The sequence below is a fragment of the Lucilia sericata genome, unplaced genomic scaffold, assembly GCF_015586225.1.
Source record: "Lucilia sericata isolate MDLA Ls3-8-SP2 unplaced genomic scaffold, ASM1558622v1 Contig000650F_arrow, whole genome shotgun sequence".
NCBI classification, from domain to species: domain Eukaryota; kingdom Metazoa; phylum Arthropoda; class Insecta; order Diptera; family Calliphoridae; genus Lucilia; species Lucilia sericata.
Genome location: NW_023994656.1, coordinates 168,840 through 186,270, shown reverse-complemented (window position 1 = coordinate 186,270; position 17,431 = coordinate 168,840). Strand labels below are relative to the sequence as shown.

The 17,431-nt window shown below is 30.2% G+C and overlaps 2 protein-coding genes and 1 non-coding gene across 8 annotated transcripts in view; 2 read left to right on the top strand and 1 right to left on the bottom strand.

Annotated features, from left to right (window-relative positions):
- The window catches only part of LOC119607048 (dedicator of cytokinesis protein 9), a 45,199-nt gene that overhangs the window by 3,447 nt on the left and 24,321 nt on the right, over positions 1 to 17,431 (bottom strand). For 5 of the 6 annotated variants that reach the window (XM_037960778.1, XM_037960784.1, XM_037960780.1 and 2 more), the window contains exons 3-11: positions 9,724 to 9,840; positions 8,987 to 9,585; positions 8,739 to 8,924; positions 8,566 to 8,683; positions 7,283 to 8,450; positions 6,965 to 7,218; positions 6,555 to 6,890; positions 2,343 to 5,417; positions 2,129 to 2,275 (exon numbers count right to left, since the gene is read on the bottom strand). In XM_037960778.1, the coding sequence (XP_037816706.1) occupies positions 2,129 to 2,275; positions 2,343 to 5,417; positions 6,555 to 6,890; positions 6,965 to 7,218; positions 7,283 to 8,450; positions 8,566 to 8,683; positions 8,739 to 8,924; positions 8,987 to 9,585; positions 9,724 to 9,840 (6,000 nt within the window). The remainder of the gene's footprint in view (positions 1 to 2,128; positions 2,276 to 2,342; positions 5,418 to 6,554; positions 6,891 to 6,964; positions 7,219 to 7,282; positions 8,451 to 8,565; positions 8,684 to 8,738; positions 8,925 to 8,986; positions 9,586 to 9,723; positions 9,841 to 17,431) is intronic. The other variant, XM_037960782.1, reaches the window with a different exon arrangement.
- Positions 102 to 1,810, top strand: LOC119607051 (intracellular protein transport protein USO1-like). The gene is made up of 3 exons (XM_037960786.1): positions 102 to 1,485; positions 1,545 to 1,662; positions 1,746 to 1,810. The coding sequence occupies exons 1-3, from the start codon at positions 215 to 217 to the stop codon at positions 1,803 to 1,805; spliced, it is 1,449 nt and encodes a 482-aa protein (XP_037816714.1). The 5' UTR covers positions 102 to 214; the 3' UTR covers positions 1,806 to 1,810.
- On the top strand, positions 6,165 to 6,236 carry Trnaw-cca. Its single transcript has one exon. It is a non-coding gene; the product is annotated as a tRNA-Trp (tRNA).

The following is a 17,431-nucleotide window of genomic DNA, read 5'->3' as shown; positions in this document are numbered from 1 at the left end:
ACTTTCCATCATTAGGCAATACTTTTAAATTACAACTTTAGTTGGCATCACTGCAATAAGAATGACAATTTTGCTTTTTAAAATATTTCATATATTTTCAAATGTTTGGAAAAATTTTATATTTTTGTTAATTTTATTTACCGCCGATATTCGAAAAAAAGTTTCAAATAAGTACCTAACAAATAAAAACAAAAAGTTTTCCCAAAAACAAGCCATGTCTGGTGATCAAGTTTTGCAGAAACCATTGTTATCCTCTGAAACCCCTGCAAAACAAAATGAAACCAGTGACAAGTCTAAAGAACCCAAAAATATTATTGTGCGTGTTAAGGGACATATGATTGAATCAAATTTAAATCCAAATGCTTTAGAATTTATACCCTCCTATAAGCGAAATAAGCCACAAATTCTATTAAATGAAGATCTGAGAAAATCGGTTTTAAAAGAAGCCATAGAAGATAAATTAATCCAAGAGAAAAGCTTTAAAAAGGATGAACTTTTAAGAAATGAAATGGAATTAATACAGGAATATAGAAGTATCGAAACTAATAATATAAGAGATATGGCAGATATCGAAGAAATAGAAAAATTCAATAATGATATTGAAAAAAATCAATTGTTAACATTATTTGCTAGTTCTTCTAGAGTTAAAGATTCAAGTTCAGAAACTGAAAAATCGATATCAGAAGATGATTGCAGAACTGAAAATGTATTAGAGGAAACTAAAGATGAAAGAGGAGTTGAGTTAAAAAATTTAAATCATGAAAATAAATCGGGTTTAATTGAACATATTTCAAAATGCAGCGATGATAACCACAATGTATGTGATGTTAATCAAGCGCATGTTATGGAAAATCAAGAACATCTTCAGGAATATAAAAGCTTAGCAGAAAACCCTGAAAGTAAGCCTGATATTAAACCTCAAAGTTTGAAAATTGAGAAACTAGTGCTAAAAGAAAATTTAAAAGGTATATGTGGAAATAAAACAAAAGTTTGTCCAATTATAAAAGATTCCATTAGAACAAATGTTACTACACCTGGCAACAAACATAAGTTACAAGCTAATGACAAAATTTTGAATATAAAAGACCCTAAAACAAAATTAAATTTAACAAAAACAGGAACAGTTGGTAAAACAAACGTAACAACATCTCAACAAAACCATGATAATGTTTCAAAAACACAAGCTATTGGAAAAACTAATGTATCAACAGCTCAGCAATATCAAGTTAAAGAATCCAAAAAACTAAGTACAAACAAAGAAACTAAACTAAAAGCACCAGCAGCAATTTCTCAAAACTCCAAAATATCCAAAACTATGAAAAATAATTTAATAACAAAAACAACAACAGATTTAAAACAATCAAGTTTATGCACAAAGAAACCTGCAATCCAACCTAGTACAAATGAAAGGAGAACTAGCAAAAACAATGACTCCATATCAAATAGATCTTCCAGTTTCACCGACAAAAGTTCAACCTCTACCAGGTATAATATAAAATAGCAAAAACTTAAAAAAAAATTTTCAAAACTTCTGCTTATTTTAGATCTTCTACGCAAAGTAGTCGAATAAAATCTATGCAAACTCCTAAAACAAAAGATTGTCCTTTAAAATCACCCAGAGCTACGGTATCTTCGAAATTGCGTAAAACGGAAACCCAAAAAGTAAGCTGAACTTGAGACAATTATTGTTTTCCTTAGTAAGAACATATTTGTCAATTTTGTTTTTTATCATTTCGTTTGTTTAGCGTCGAAATTTATTTTTTGATCTTGATACTATTAAAATGTCGGACTTTTTATTTAAATAAAATATTGAGATGTTATTTGGCGGTAAGATTTTTTACAAGAGTTTTGAATATTTGAATATTTTAAATAAAGATAATAACAAATTTAAATAAGTTTATTTAAAAACTTGTTTCGAACTTATTTTCGAATTTTTGAAAATTTTTCGAGAATTCTCAAAATCGAACATAAGATCAATATATCGATTTTTTAACGAACTATCAAAATCTTGAGATTAAACAATTTCGAACATAACTTCGATCTTTCAAAAATAAATTCTAATATTTTAATCTTTAAATTATTTTGAGAGTTTAAGAAAATGTTAAAATCTCTCATTATTTCAACTTACCGGCGATGAATCCATTATTAATTTCACAACATCGGCACCAAATTTCTCCTTGTACTGCTTTGACAAACGTTCGGAAATCTCACTCAAAGAAGTTAATTTAGGTTCCTTATAAACATATTCCACAGCATGATCTTCTTCGAAATAAACCTAAAATTTAAAACAATTATTTAAAACTAACGAAAATCCAAGCAACATTTTATTACAAACAACTCACCATTCCATAGAAAACAACACGATAAAATCTACCCAACATGCGCTTGCCAGAACGATTCACCTCAATAATTTTACTATAAGCCTTGGCTAAATGTTCATAGGATTCTTGTAGATCATTGTAATTCCTAGTTCTCTCATAAATAGGCAATATCAACTTGTATAATTCACCCAAACATTCATAACGTTCGGCTGAATCCAAAAATACTGCACATTGTTTTAATTGTTCCAATAGCATTTGTTCGGTATATTGAGAGTCCTGAGAACCAGCATCCAATTTGAGACCTTGTTCATCACGATTAATATTGCGTGAAATTTTGCTAAAAGCCAAAGAGCCCCAATTAATGCTGCAGCCTCCCTTTAAACGTAGATATTCGGACATTAAAGCGGCTATGTGCAGATGACAACAGGCTGCTTCGGAAATATTACCATTCTGTTCATGATTACGAGCCATAGTCACCAGCCAGGTGTGTCTTAGTTCTGGTGTAGAGGCATAGGAATTGGCTAGAGAATATTGTAACTCTAGCAAGCGCTCTGGATCCATATGGTGAGCCTGCATTTGAGCTGTAGCCATTAAAACAGTCCGCACCCGACGTGTAAGATCTTTGACCTCTACTGGGAAACCGGTACCCTTCATAGCCTTATCACTATTCGCATAACTATTGATGACCGATAAACTCTCTTGAAAACGTGCATTATTCAGACCAATTACATTGCCAATCATTTGTGACACCGAAATGATGACCTGTAAATGTACCCGCGTTAAACCTTTACGGCCGCTAAATTCGAAATTACTACGCATTAGTAGATAAAGAACGGCACAGGATTCATGTCTAATTTGCACTAGACGACTGTCACACGCCTTTAGTAGTTCGTATACCATTTGACCGCACAATATGGCATTGCCTTTAAAGAGAGCCGGCGAAAAGTTGTTGATGAAAGCACGCAGAGCAGCAAAAACATGTTTGGAGAGATTTTCCGATTGACCCAGTTGCAGAAACTTGAGATAAACACGCGCCAATTTGGGTAATATAAGACTGTCTATGAGTTTAAGTTTAAATTGTACAGCAAATAAACCCAAACAATCCAAGATGATCATGCCCACTTCAGTGGCCAGATTTGATTCATATAAAGCCTGTTGACTTCTAGTGGTTTCACTTAATAAATTCTCTCGATTGTGTGTTAAATTTAAGGTGCCTGTTTCATTTAAATTAGGGGAGTTTTCCAAAGCTGCTGGTGATGTTCTGGCTGGTAGAGTACTGGCTTTGGCTGCTCTTAAGGCTCGAGCATCTCTGGATTCTTCATTTAAATGTAAATTTTTCTTACCCACATAACGAAATTGTATGAGACACAATTCCAAAATAGTCATAAAGTTAATAGTTTCGGTTTCATTGCAATTTTGCCACCATCCAATCATTTGTTCTTGCGATAGATGTTTGATGACAAACAGGAAGCCCAATAGGAGATCTTTGCTTTCAGCCGCTGAGAATTTATCACATCTTTGCATGACGGTGGCATGAGTTACACTTATGGAACGATTGTGACCATTTCTTAAAGCCACATCCATATTTTCTATATGGTTACCATTAGCTCCCAAGGTGGTATCTTGAGAGTTTTGTGAATCGGATGTTAAAGAGTTAAGAGAAGAATCTGAACAGCCATTGGTGATGACAGTACCAGCTATGGCTGCCAAGTAATTGGTTTCCTTAAGATGTACCGAAGCTCTTACTGGACTAGGATGTTCTATATGTAATGTAGCTCTATTTTTGCCTCTAGGAGTAGAGGTGTTGGAATTCAGAGTGGAATCTTTACCAAAAACATAACTACTGGAACAGGAAAGCCTTTGGGTATAGGAAGCTGAGTCGGCATAAACATGACCATTGGGTGTGGTCACCTCTGAGAGATCATCGATTCTTTGTATATTATCCATTACTATACCTAACCAGGGTACATACAATAAAGCAATTCTCGATAGTTGACCCTTATTCTGATAACGATCATCCAATTCATGTTTGGCCAATAGGTTCTTCAACACCATCAAGGCATGTTTTCTAACATTGCCCACTTCATTTAAACTACTCTTCAGTTCTTGTAGCAATAAGCCCGATAGGAAATGTTGTCTGCAGAAATCCTCGGTTAAATTAAAATGTTGCATCATTTCGGGAGGACGATTTTTGGGATTCAAAACAAATGGCAAGTTAAAGGGCACATAATGTTCATGTTGACAAATTTCTTGTAGGAAATTAAATTTAAACTCCTGCAAAACACGAGGATCGCCGGGAGAAAATTGTTCCATGTAGTAGCGTATTAGTTTAAAAACAAAACCACGATCCATAAATGTTAAAGCTCTACGCACAAACTGTGATAAAGACTTATTAAGATGTTGAGTTTCCACGGGTAAATCTTTATAGCGAGATATCAAATAGGGTATCAAGACCTTAATAAGATTCTCCAAGCGTTCGGGGAATTCTTTGGGAAATCTTTCATTTCTCAACATGCGTATCCTTCCAGTATCCAAAAGATGTTGCGACATACTTTTTACAATTAAATCAAAGAATATGCCCGAGTAACGCATAAACTTATTGACCACCAAAAAGTCGGTATTATTGGGATGTAGAATAGAAGGCAAATGTTTGCATAATTCACCATGTACAGTACGTGATATCTTTTGGGAATAATAGGGAGCATGGAAAACATACGTTACATAAGAAGTTAACAACTCCTTGCGCCCAGCCTCCTCTGTGATCATGTGTATAATGTTTATCAGCAAACGTATAATATTCAAGCCCACTTCTTCGGATTGTGTGTGCACCAACAAGGTAAAGAGTTCATTTAGTATAGTAGGCAAATAGTTAATAAGGGTGGTAATATCAATAGCATGAGCTGCTTTTAGAATTTTACAAGTTTCCGTTTCAGCTGGCATAGCCGAAGTTTTACCACCTTCCAACAGACGTTCGGAATGAGCAAATAAATTGTGTAAATGTTGATCGGCTGTGTGTACTGTAGAGTCCATACGCAGGGCCACTCCAAACAGTGGTCTTTGGTTATCGATCCATTGTATATCTGGCCCACAATTCTGCTAAAAATAGGGTATTTTTTGTAGATAGCCGAAAATAGTATAGACAGGATAAAGTGTGTAAAAGTAACAAAGAAACAGTGTGTAGAGTGTGATCATGATGAGGAGTAGTAGTAGTGGACAGACAGACAATGATGTTTTTGTAGTGTTGAAAAATGTTTGGTATGATAAGGTTATGATGACCCCATCCATGGAAAATAAAAAAGAGATGTGAAGATGAAAAAAACAAAAACAGTTAGAAAACGTTTGTAAATAAACAAAATGTGTTTTATAAAAATAAATGTAAAAAACATAAAATTATGATTGTAAAATGAAAGAAAGTTTTTTGTATCAAAAAAAAATTAAATAATTATAAATATTCATTTGCATTGAATTATTGTTTAATTTAATACACTTTAATTTAAATTTAATTAAAAAATTTTCTGTTTTGTATGTAAATATTGTTATTTTTATAAATTTTAAATTTTTTTAATATGCAAAAATGTTAGAAACAAATTATTTTCAACTGGCAACACTATTCTTTAAATTGTTACTGTAAACATTTTACTGTTAGTTCTGTCATTTACAGTAACCCTCAAACTGTTCAACTTGCAGTGATTTTCAAACTGTAAAAGTTATAACTGTTAATAACATAAAATGTTAAATGTATAAATATAACAATGAAATGTTAACGAAAGTTTTATGAAATGACAAGTACACACAAACAATGTTATTACTATAAATGTAATGTTAAGTGGCAAACATTTATATGACTCCGTGGCGCAACGGTAGCGCGTCTGACTCCAGATCAGAAGGTTGCGTGTTCAAATCACGTCGGGGTCAAACAATGATTTTTTTATATTTTTTTATTTAAATTTAACAAATACATAAAAAAAATATATTTTTTGAATGTATCTTTAATAAATTAAATCATTGAGTCCGTTCGCTTACTTGCTTAATTTATTTAGTTCAGTTCTAGTTCAGTTCTAGTTCAGTTCTAGTTCAGTTCTAGTTCAGTTCTAGTTCAGTTCTAGTTCAGTTCTAGTTCAGTTCTAGTTCAGTTCTAGTTCAGTTCTAGTTCAGTTCTAGTTCAGTTCTAGTTCTGTTCTAAGCAAGTTCGTCTTTTTGACCTTGAAAACAAACTAATAAAATTGTACTTACCCCTTTGCCCAAACCCAAGGGCTGAATGCTTAAATACCCGACAGGCAAAGTGGCTGCTACTGCAATGACTTGTTCATCCAAATTTATTTTACCTTTTTGCAACAACGGCAGCCAGGCATAACCGATGGGTGTTTCGAACGAAGCATTAGCATCACGTTTTTTGCCCAGATTACAAGAAACATGATAAAAAGAAAACAGAAGATGATGTTCGGGGAATATACCCAAAGGTAAACGTAATTTTAATTCTTCATACCACAAGGGAGTGGTGTTGTGATGCAAAACGGGACAGGCTATTTGGGAGACTAGAAAATCTTGACCCGGACGGCCATATATGCACTAAAATAAAGGAAAAACATTAAATAATCAGTGACAAAATTTAATTAGTTTTAAGAGCTCTTGCTATAACATACCTTCAATGGCTTAGAATTTTCATGATCCGAATCTCTTAATTCTACCACAACTGTTATATTACGAGCTCGGGAGAATATTTTCTGACTATCGAATTGTAGGTTTAAGGGATAGACAAATAAATGATTACAAAATGTTGTAAATGGATGACAATCTCGTTTGGAAGTACTTTGGAATTCGGTTATTTCTAAAGTAATTGGTTTGTTGGGTGGACAAGTGTAGTTAACCAAAGGTACTAATGATTTGGTAAATGAGCCTACATAATTATTAAAAAAAAGTTAGCATTACATATTTAAATATAAAAAACAAATTAAACTTACCTTCCACCTTTTCCACCTCCTCAATCATTAATTTCAATTGTCCCGGTATAACCGTCAATTTACTTAATTTATCTGGTTTTCGATATTCGGCTAATAATTTCAATAACTCTTCATCTTTGAGTTTATTTACTTCTTGTCGATAGATGGTATTAAATTCAAATTCACCATCTTTTTCGGTATCCAATTCATTGCTGTATGAACGGAATAGAGGTTTGGCTGCCCAGGCAAATGGTTGTCTATAATGGCCAATATTCTGGGCATAATTACGTATATTCTTGTGTAGTTTTTGAGCAAATCTGGGATCTCTATTGGCTTTTAAGTAGGGTTCCACAGCCTGCACAATATTTCCTTGCAAGATTTTCTCTATTTTTAGCACCAGAAATATATCAGGATGAGGCGAGGTAACTGAAAATAAAGCCTGTTTTAATTGAGAAAACTGTTCCTTGTTGAATCTCTGTAATTCTGTCGAAAGATTTTCTATAAGCGTACTATAGGCTTGTGAAGTACTACGTGTACGTTCATCATGCACATCTTTTTTGGGAACATTTGCAGCGGCCACCGAATGTGGCACGGGTGTGGAGGGTAACATATCACGCACATGCTCATCGTTAATATTGAAGTAAAATGATTCTGTAAGTTTGCGTCCTGCGCGTACATCATACAGAGCCAGACTAGTTATATAGGGTTCAACCTGACAGACATGACTGCCATCGGTCGAACTTTGACTATCGGAAGGACATTGAAGGCGGAATTTTAGACTTTGACAACTAAGGAATATACGTTTGCCAAATTGTTCTTTATATTGGTCGACATTATCGGCTGGTGTTGCTTTCGAACTCGATTGGTAATTGGCAAAAAGTCTTCGTCTATTTTCTCGTCTTGCCTGTGCTATGGAAATATCAGTTTCTCTCCCATATTTGATTAATTGTGGATTCATAGATTGATCAAGACCCTTAAGGGTACCAAACATCACAGTATTGGGACTTGGAGGAGGTGTTCTTTCGAGTGATGCTACTCGTTTATCTTCTTGGATTTTGTTCTGTTGCAATACTAACGAGAGTTTACTTAACCAGTCCTTGAGATCTTCTTCATTTTCGGCAGCTAATGTAAAGGATTTATGACCGGCAGTCATGCGTAGTTCAAAACAATAGCGACTACGTTTGGGATTCTGTAAAAAAATAATAATAAAATATTCTGCATAATTTCTATTGAAATTTACTAAGAGTGAAATCTTTATAAATCCGCTAGATGATTAATTTAAAGTTCTAAATTTTCACACTCACCTGTACAACTTCAGTGCAAAAGTCCATGACTATAGTGGCCTTAGCCTCTCCTTGTTTTTCATCCTTGTGTAGTTCTAATATATAAGTACCATCTACTTCCTGGCGTAAATAACAATATCTGGAAAAATTCATTAAATATTAAATTTAAAACACTTTTCCAATAACAAACTTACCTTCTTTTGAATGATTTGTTGCCAATATTGGCAAACATACGATCTGAACCCGAGTCCGGACCTTTTAGTAAATAACCTTGTTTAGTAATGGAATCAGCCTGAGAACGAGACATTTGCTCATCGATGCGATCTTGATCGGCATCAATTTCATAGACTTCTTCTCTTAAAACTTCTGAGGAAGTTTTTCTGTAAATAAAGTATTAAATAAATAAATTTTGTCAGAAACAGATTTTAGTCTGGAAACATACTTTGGCAGATCATGACAAGTTCCACCATATTCATGATATTTATAATGTATTAAATGATTTTTAGCCCGATACGTATACAAGGCTTGTCGCGTAAAACGTGAACATTCAAATTTTGGCTTTGCCGGAGGACCAACACCATTATTTGTCAACGAATCACCTATGGTATCTAAATCATCATCTTCTTCGGGTTGTGCTAAATTACTTGATTTGAGTGTTGATGATGATGAGGAAGATATGGATTTAGTTGTGCCATTTGTTGTGGAAAGCGCCGATTCGTATGATTCCAATGATGAGGTAGGTGACTTAATGGAATTAAGTTGTGGCGCTGAGGTTTGTGAACATTTACGTGAAATGTTACCACCATTTTGTTGTTGCTGTTGTTGTATGGAACCATTAGAAGTTGTGGATTGACTACTCAATTGACGTTGCGTTAAACGCGGACTATTGGAAGCACTGCTATTCTGTCGTGTTACATTATGTGATCCATTGGTGGATGTTGATCCACCATGCAAGGGACTTACGATTGATTCATTGGGAGGTTCAAAGCGATCTGTTATGGATTTGGATTTTGTGCGTACTTTACGGGGTAAGATTTTTTCCTGCAATGAATAAAATTTTACTTAGTAAATCATCTAATTATGGAAATATTTTGCAAGATTATTATACATATATAGTACTTTTTCTTAGGAAAGGTAGTTGTTAAGTACTTTTTATCAGATTTATAAATTGTTACTTACCGATACATCATCACTTGGATATATAAGTAATTCTCTTTGGGGATCATTTTGTATTAGAGTTTTGTTTTTGGAGATGAAGCTTTCAAAGTCTATAGGTTCCACAACGAGGGGTTTATTCTAAAAATATAAAAAAGGGAAAGAAATATTAGTTTAGTTCTATTTTTAAATATTACAAAACTATATGAATAATTTTAAAGTAGTTTTTATGTAAAATATGTATATTTTTAGCTAAAGTTTTAAAATTTTTGGATAATATTCAAATTTTTGAAAATTATTAAAATATAATGAATATTAGAATTTTTTAAAATATTTGAATTGTTGTTGAATGAATTTAAGAAAATTATAATCTTTTTTTATTAGAGTTTATTTAAGTTTCTGATTGTTCTAGTTTTAAATTATATACGATTAATGTGCGAAACAAAAGTCATAAATTTGTTATGGCCAAGTAATAAATTAAACAAAGTAAAACAGGTGGGTCCCTTTAATGGGCCCCCTGACAAAACTATAAGAAAACAAACAAAAAATAAACTTAAAGGAGGGGCTAAGGAATTGTGTCTCTTCTACATATTGGAGTGGTCAAGAAAATTAATGACAAAATATTTATTAGCTAAAAATTGGATTAACAAAATAAGAAAACAAACTTTTGCATTGACCTCATCGAAATGTGGGTATTACAAAATCTAAACACAAATAAAAAAACCCAAACAAACAAAAAACGCCAAAAAATAATATATTTACATGTTCAAAACAAATTTGGAAAATAATTTTTGTGGTAAAATATAATAAATAGACAGACAGACATAATAGAATAGAATACTATTCTGTTTTATACAAAAATGTGTTGTTTGGAATAGAATAAACTTACATATTTAAATATGTATACTAAAAGCGGTCAAGGTTAGTTACACTATAGTATTTTTGTATGTATTTCTAGGGAATTTGTTGAAATTTATAGTAATGTAAAATATTTTCTATTAAATTCGGAAATATAACATTTCAAATTTCATTTGTTCATTCTTTAAGAATGAACCATCATTATAATGAAGGGCATTGAACGTCTTGTCTATTTGTTTATCCACTTATCCACAAAAGAATTTATTTAGTGATAAATTTATTGAATTTTTGTAATATCTCTTTCCAATAGATTTTCTTCTGTTTGTTTTAATATTTTATTGGTAATGTTTTGTTTGTATTATTTTATATTTTACGATATAAAACATTCATTTGGTAGATATTTCAGAAAAAAAACTCATAAATTACACATGTTTTTTTTTCTTCTTTTCGTTTATATTATGGTTCAAAGAGATGAGCAATATATTGGATAAGCTAATAATGCTAAGTGATCTGTGTAAGTGGAATTATGAAAGAAGTTTCAAATTGAAATTATTATTATTCAATATTTGATGGATTCGTAATTAGCAAAGGAATTTTTATTGACGACTTTTTATTCAAAAATGTAATTGATTATTAAAATATCATCAAAAAAAGTTTTTAATGATTATTTACTAAATACTTAAAATTGTTTGTGAACTGCGAATTTTTGTCGAATATTCAAAATTTATACAAATATTAAAATTTTTAATTTTATTCAAATTTTGAAAAATTGTTGATGAATATTCGATCTTTTTATGAATATTCATATTTTGGATGAATGTTTGAATTATGTCTGAATAATCGAATTTTGGATGGATGTTAAAATTTTTGATGAATATTCCAATTTTTAATGAATATTTGGATTATTGATAAGCATTCGAACTTTAAATGAATATTCGCATTTTCGATGAACGGACGAATTTTTTAATGAATATTGGAAATTTTGATGAATAGTCGAAATTTCTTTGAATATTAAAAATTTTGATTAATATTCGATGAATATTTAATGAATTTCGGATAAATATTCGATAATTAGGTGAATAATAGACTTTGAAAATTTGAAATTTTGAAAAAATATTTGGATCTTTGATGAATATTCTTGGATAAGTATGTATTCGATTTTGATAAATATTCGCAATTTTTTTTTAACAGTAATTTTTGATGAATATTCGAAATTATCATGAAGACATATTTGAATTTTTGTGATTATTCGAATTTTTTGAATGTTTTGATGAACATTTGAATTTCTTATGAATATTCGTACTAATGATAAATATTCAAATTTTGGGTAAAAGTTCCAATTTTTACAAATATTGTGAATGTTTTTATTTTTGATATATATTCGAGATTTTCAGTGAATATTAAAATTTTGGACGAATGTTCGAATTTTTAGTGAATATTCGAATTTTTATTGAATATTTGAATTTTTTGATGAATATTCGAAATTTTCATGAAAATTCGAAATTTTAATGAATATTCGAAATTTTGATGAATATTCGAAATTTTTATGAATGTACGAAATTTCTATGAATATTCAAAATTTTGATGAATTTTCGAAATTTTGATGAATTTTCGAAATTTTGATGAATATTCGAATTTTTGATAAATTTTCGAAATTTTGATGAATATTCGAATTTTTGATAAATATTCGACATTTTATTGAATATTAAAATTTTTAATGGATGTTCGAATTTTTGGTGAAAATTTAAATTTTTAATAAATATTCGGATTTTTGATAAATATTCGAATCTGGGATGAGTATTCGATTTTGAGGAATATTCGCATTTTTAAGGAACAGAAATTTTAGATGAATATTCAATAAATATTTAATGAATATTAAAATGATGAACATTTGAATTTCTGATGAATATTTGTTTTAATGATAAATATTCAAATTTTGGGTAAAAATTTCGATTTTTACAAATTCAGTATTCATTTATTCATTTTTGATAAATATTCAAAATGTTCAGTGAATATTAAAATTTTGGACAAATGTTCGAATTTTTCGTGAATATTCGATTTTTTTTTAATATTTGCATTTTTCATGAATATTTGAATTTTGGATAAGTATTCAATATGGATGAATATTCGTATTATGATACATATTAATTTAAATATTCGTGTTTGTGAAGATTTATTCAAATATTTGATGAATATTTGTATTTATAATGAATATCCGAAGTTTGTGTAAAAGATAGAATTTTTAAAAGTATTAGAATTTTGGATGAAAACTAAGGTTTAGGTTTTTTTGTCATCAAATCAAAATCCATAATACTTATACCTTTTAACTTCTATTTATTTCTTAAATTTTTAATAATTTAAACAAATTTGCTCTCAATTTTTTTTTAAATCAACTTTAATTTTTTCCAATTTTTATTGTTTAATCACACAAAAATAAATATTTATTAAATTGAATGCCAATAAATATTATTATTTAATTACTGTTCTAAATACTTTTTCTTATTTTGTTTAATAAATTATGAGGTCATTAAATATAAACAAAACTCTATTCCATTCAGTGGAAAAAGTTCATTTAGTTTATCGCTCAATAGGCATTACTAATATGCATTTTCTACAGTTCTTTCTTCCCTTATGCGTTGCACTCACGTTTCATGAATTCCATTAAAAAAATTCAATTCATAAATACTATTGTAATTGAATAGAATCGAATAGTCAGTCGTCATAAAAAAGAATTTAAAAAAAAAACTTTAAAAATAAAACACACTCATGCTGCATGAATGCGTTTTGTGGAACAGGGAGTTTTCTTACAAGGTGTTAGTTATCTTTGAATGTGGAGTCATTTTCAAACTAGTCATACTATGAAATTTAAATTGGGAATTTGAGAAATATTTAAAACATCTTTTTTAGTTTCACTAACTAAATTTTGATTTTTCTTTTCTTTAAAAATTTTACTAAAAATTATCTGCTTTGTAAAACGCACAATGTTTATATTTTTTGCTTAAGCAATGTTTTGCTCCAATTTTTTAAATTTTAAAATAAATATTGAAAAATGACTGCCTGTTTGCCACTATTACATACATACTTATTAAGTAATGCATGTTTTGCAAATTTGTTTTAGTTGAAATGAGAACTACTATATCTTATTCGTTTAAAATTGTTGATTAATAGTATTCAATGCAATTATTTTTAAAAATGCTGATAAAAACACTTGTTATTTTTCATGTTTATGCAAAAATTCAATAAAACATTTTTTAAAAACTAGTCACGATTCAATTTCACACATGAAGGCAATTCAATATTGAATGCAATTTAATTAAATTGAATTGAAAATTCTAAAAATATCATAGAATTGTAATGAGTTTCAAATGATTTTGAAAGCAAAGAATTAGAATTTCTAAAGTTACAATCTGAATAATTTTTCAGTATTTTCAATATGAACTTTTATCAAATTTTAATAAAAAAAATCATTTTAAATGTTTTTTAGTTAATTTTTAAATCTTTTAAATATTAAAATTTTTAAGAATTTTCGAATTTTTGCTGTATATTAAATGTTGTAATAAATACTCGAATCCTAAAAATTAATTTTAAAATTTTTGCTGGAATATTTGAATTTTTGATGATTATTTGATTTTTAATAAATATTATTAAATTATTACCGTGTTCTTGCAGGAAAAATCTTTAATCTTTATTAAACATAGTTATGTATTTCAGCAAATATTTTTTTAACCACATTCAACTACATTTTATTAAATAACAATTTACAAATTGGTTTAATATTTTCTCTCATAATATATGAGTTTACCCATATGGTCAGTTAGTAAGTAAACTCAATAAACAAATGTGAAAATAAAACCACATTTACAGCCACTGTCGTCTCGACTACGCATAAAATGCCAAACATATTTTGTGGCATAATTTGGTCATTGACATTAAAATAGTTTCATGTACTTTTATTTTATTACACATGCTTTACGCTAACTGCAAGTGGCAGAGTTGGTAAGTTAAAATGTTGAAAACAATTTAAAATAACAGTCAGGGACCGAATTATCACTCACGTGATGGAATGAAAACTAATTTTGATGTCGAAATTGATTGTAAAATTTACTAGAATATTAAATTTTTTTAAACTTTTTTCACTAAAAAAAGTACTGAACTAGAAATGAACTAGAAACTGAATGAACTAGAACTGAACTGGAACTAGAACAGAAACTGAACATGGAACTGAACTAGAACTGAACTAGAGCTGAACTAGAACTGAACTAGAACTGAACTAGAACTGAACTAGAACTGAACTAGAACTGAACTAGAACTGAACTAGAACTGGAACTAGAACTGAAACTAGAACTGAACTAGAACTGAACTAGAACTGAACTAGAACTGAAACCAGAACTGAACTGAACTGAACTAGAACTGAACTAGGAACTGAACTAGAACTGAACTAGAACTGAACTAGAACTGAACTAGAACTGAACTAGAACTGAACTAGAACTGAACTAGAACTGAACTAGAACTGAACTAGAACTGAACTAGAACTGAACTAGAACTGAACTAGAACTGAACTAGAACTGAACTAGAACTGAACTAGAACTGAACTAGAACTGAACTAGAACTGAACTAGAACTGAACTAGAACTGAACTAGAACTGAACTAGAACTGAACTAGAACTGAACTAGAACTGAACTAGAACTGAACTAGAACTGAACTAGAACTGAACTAGAACTGAACTAGAACTGAACTAGAACTGAACTAGAACTGAACTAGAACTGAACTAGAACTGAACTAGAACTGAACTAGAACTGAACTAGAACTGAACTAGAACTGAACTAGAACTGAACTAGAACTGAACTAGAACTGAACTAGAACTGAACTAGAACTGAACTAGAACTGAACTAGAACTGAACTAGAACTGAACTAGAACTGAACTAGAACTGAACTAGAACTGAACTAGAACTGAACTAGAACTGAACTAGAACTGAACTAGAACTGAACTAGAACTGAACTAGAACTGAACTAGAACTGAACTAGAACTGAACTAGAACTGAACTAGAACTGAACTAGAACTGAACTAGAACTGAACTAGAACTGAACTAGAACTGAACTAGAACTGAACTAGAACTGAACTAGAACTGAACTAGAACTGAACTAGAACTGAACTAGAACTGAACTAGAACTGAACTAGAACTGAACTAGAACTGAACTAGACTGAACTAGAACTGAACTAGAACTGAACTAGAACTGAACTAGAACTGAACTAGAACTGAACTAGAACTGAACTAGAACTGAACTAGAACTGAACTAGAACTGACTAGAACTGAACTAGAACTGAACTAGAACTGAACTAGAACTGAACTAGAACTGAACTAGAACTGAACTAGAACTGAACTAGAACTGAACTAGAACTGACTAGAACTGAACTAGAACTGAACTAGAACTGAACTAGAACTGAACTAGAACTGAACTAGAACTGAACTAGAACTAGAACTAGAACTGAACTAGAACTGAACTAGAACTGAACTAGAACTGAACTAGAACTGAACTAGAACTGAACTAGACTGAACTAGAACTGAACTAGAACTGAACTAGAATCTAGACAAAAATTTAACTAAATCTAGACACAACTAAAAATGAATAACTGATTGCTATCGGCCTTTGATTGCTGGGATTGGCAATCAATGATTTTGATGCAAAAAGTATTAGCTTAGAAACAGAAAACGTAGTATTCGACTGATTTTTCTAATGGTAACTTAAATACATAAAATTCTCAATTCAAATCCTTTCGTACATTTAAAATGTAAAGTCACCTTTCAGGAGACTGATAGAAAATATTTTCTATGGCTTCAAATATATTTTATTCCTATTTCTAGTTAATATAGCAATTAAATTCATTAAAACTAAATGATAACATAATGTTGGCATTTAATTTCTAATAAAACAACATGATTTCAACAATTTAAAACATTTAAACGCAAAGTTTAAAAACAAACTTAAAACAATTGCAGTGTGAAAATTTCATGTTGAATATTTGCAACAAAAACACACAAAAAATACATGTTGTCAAGAAAACTTTCCATCATTTTTGTTCGTTCGCTTCCAGTAATGGTTGGGCAATTTGGCAAGTGCTAGTTACGACAAGTACATTTCTTTTTTTTCTATTATTTAAACACATTTTTTTATAAAAAAAAAAAACTTTGCTGTCGTACCACACGCATTTAGGTTGTAAGACCATTCAAGCATTTTACAACAATTATTAAAACTAGAAAATACAAAGTCATGGTCTAGTTCAGGTTCAGTGTTTTGAGCTGCAAATACCACCAAACAAAGACACACAAGCCTTTAAGCAAATTTTTGTTGTTACCCCATTAGTTATCATATTTTATTTCTTCCTTCTTTGTTTAATTTTATATTTTGAGAAAAAGTGTTAAATAGTTAGTGGCAAAATTTTGTTTAATAAATGTCATTAATTCAAAATTCAAAAAAGCTATTTAAAATATGCAAATTAATGCATAATTTGTAACGTATACCACTTTCAAACACTTGATAATTGACAAAGTGTGTGTGTGGTGGTAAATGTCTGAGTTCAGTTTTTGTATTTTTTGAAAGAGCTGTTACTTCCGGTAATTAAGTATGTGCTGCTGCTACGATTTTTTTCGTTCTCATACATTTGATAAACCCTTTTTTAATGGTTTCATCATGTTGAAATGATCTAATAAGAATGTTTTGAATGTTTTCGGCAGGGTTGGAAAAAAACATGAAATATGTGATAAATTGTTAATATAAAAACGTAAAAAAGGTTTTGTTTTTTGATGTTAATTTTTATTTGTTATTCTTTTTTTTGAAAACCAGCATCATTAATTTACGTGTTTATTGTTTCATA

Bases quoted from the DNA above. Each gene is read 5' to 3' on its own strand.
- LOC119607051 (XM_037960786.1), top strand. From the start codon at position 215: ATGTCTGGTGATCAAGTTTTGCAGAAACCATTGTTATCCTCTGAAACC. The intron at 1,486-1,544 runs GTATAATATAAA...TGCTTATTTTAG, and splicing joins AAAAGTTCAACCTCTACCAG to ATCTTCTACGCAAAGTAGTC. The intron at 1,663-1,745 runs GTAAGCTGAACT...TCGTTTGTTTAG, and splicing joins GTAAAACGGAAACCCAAAAA to CGTCGAAATTTATTTTTTGA.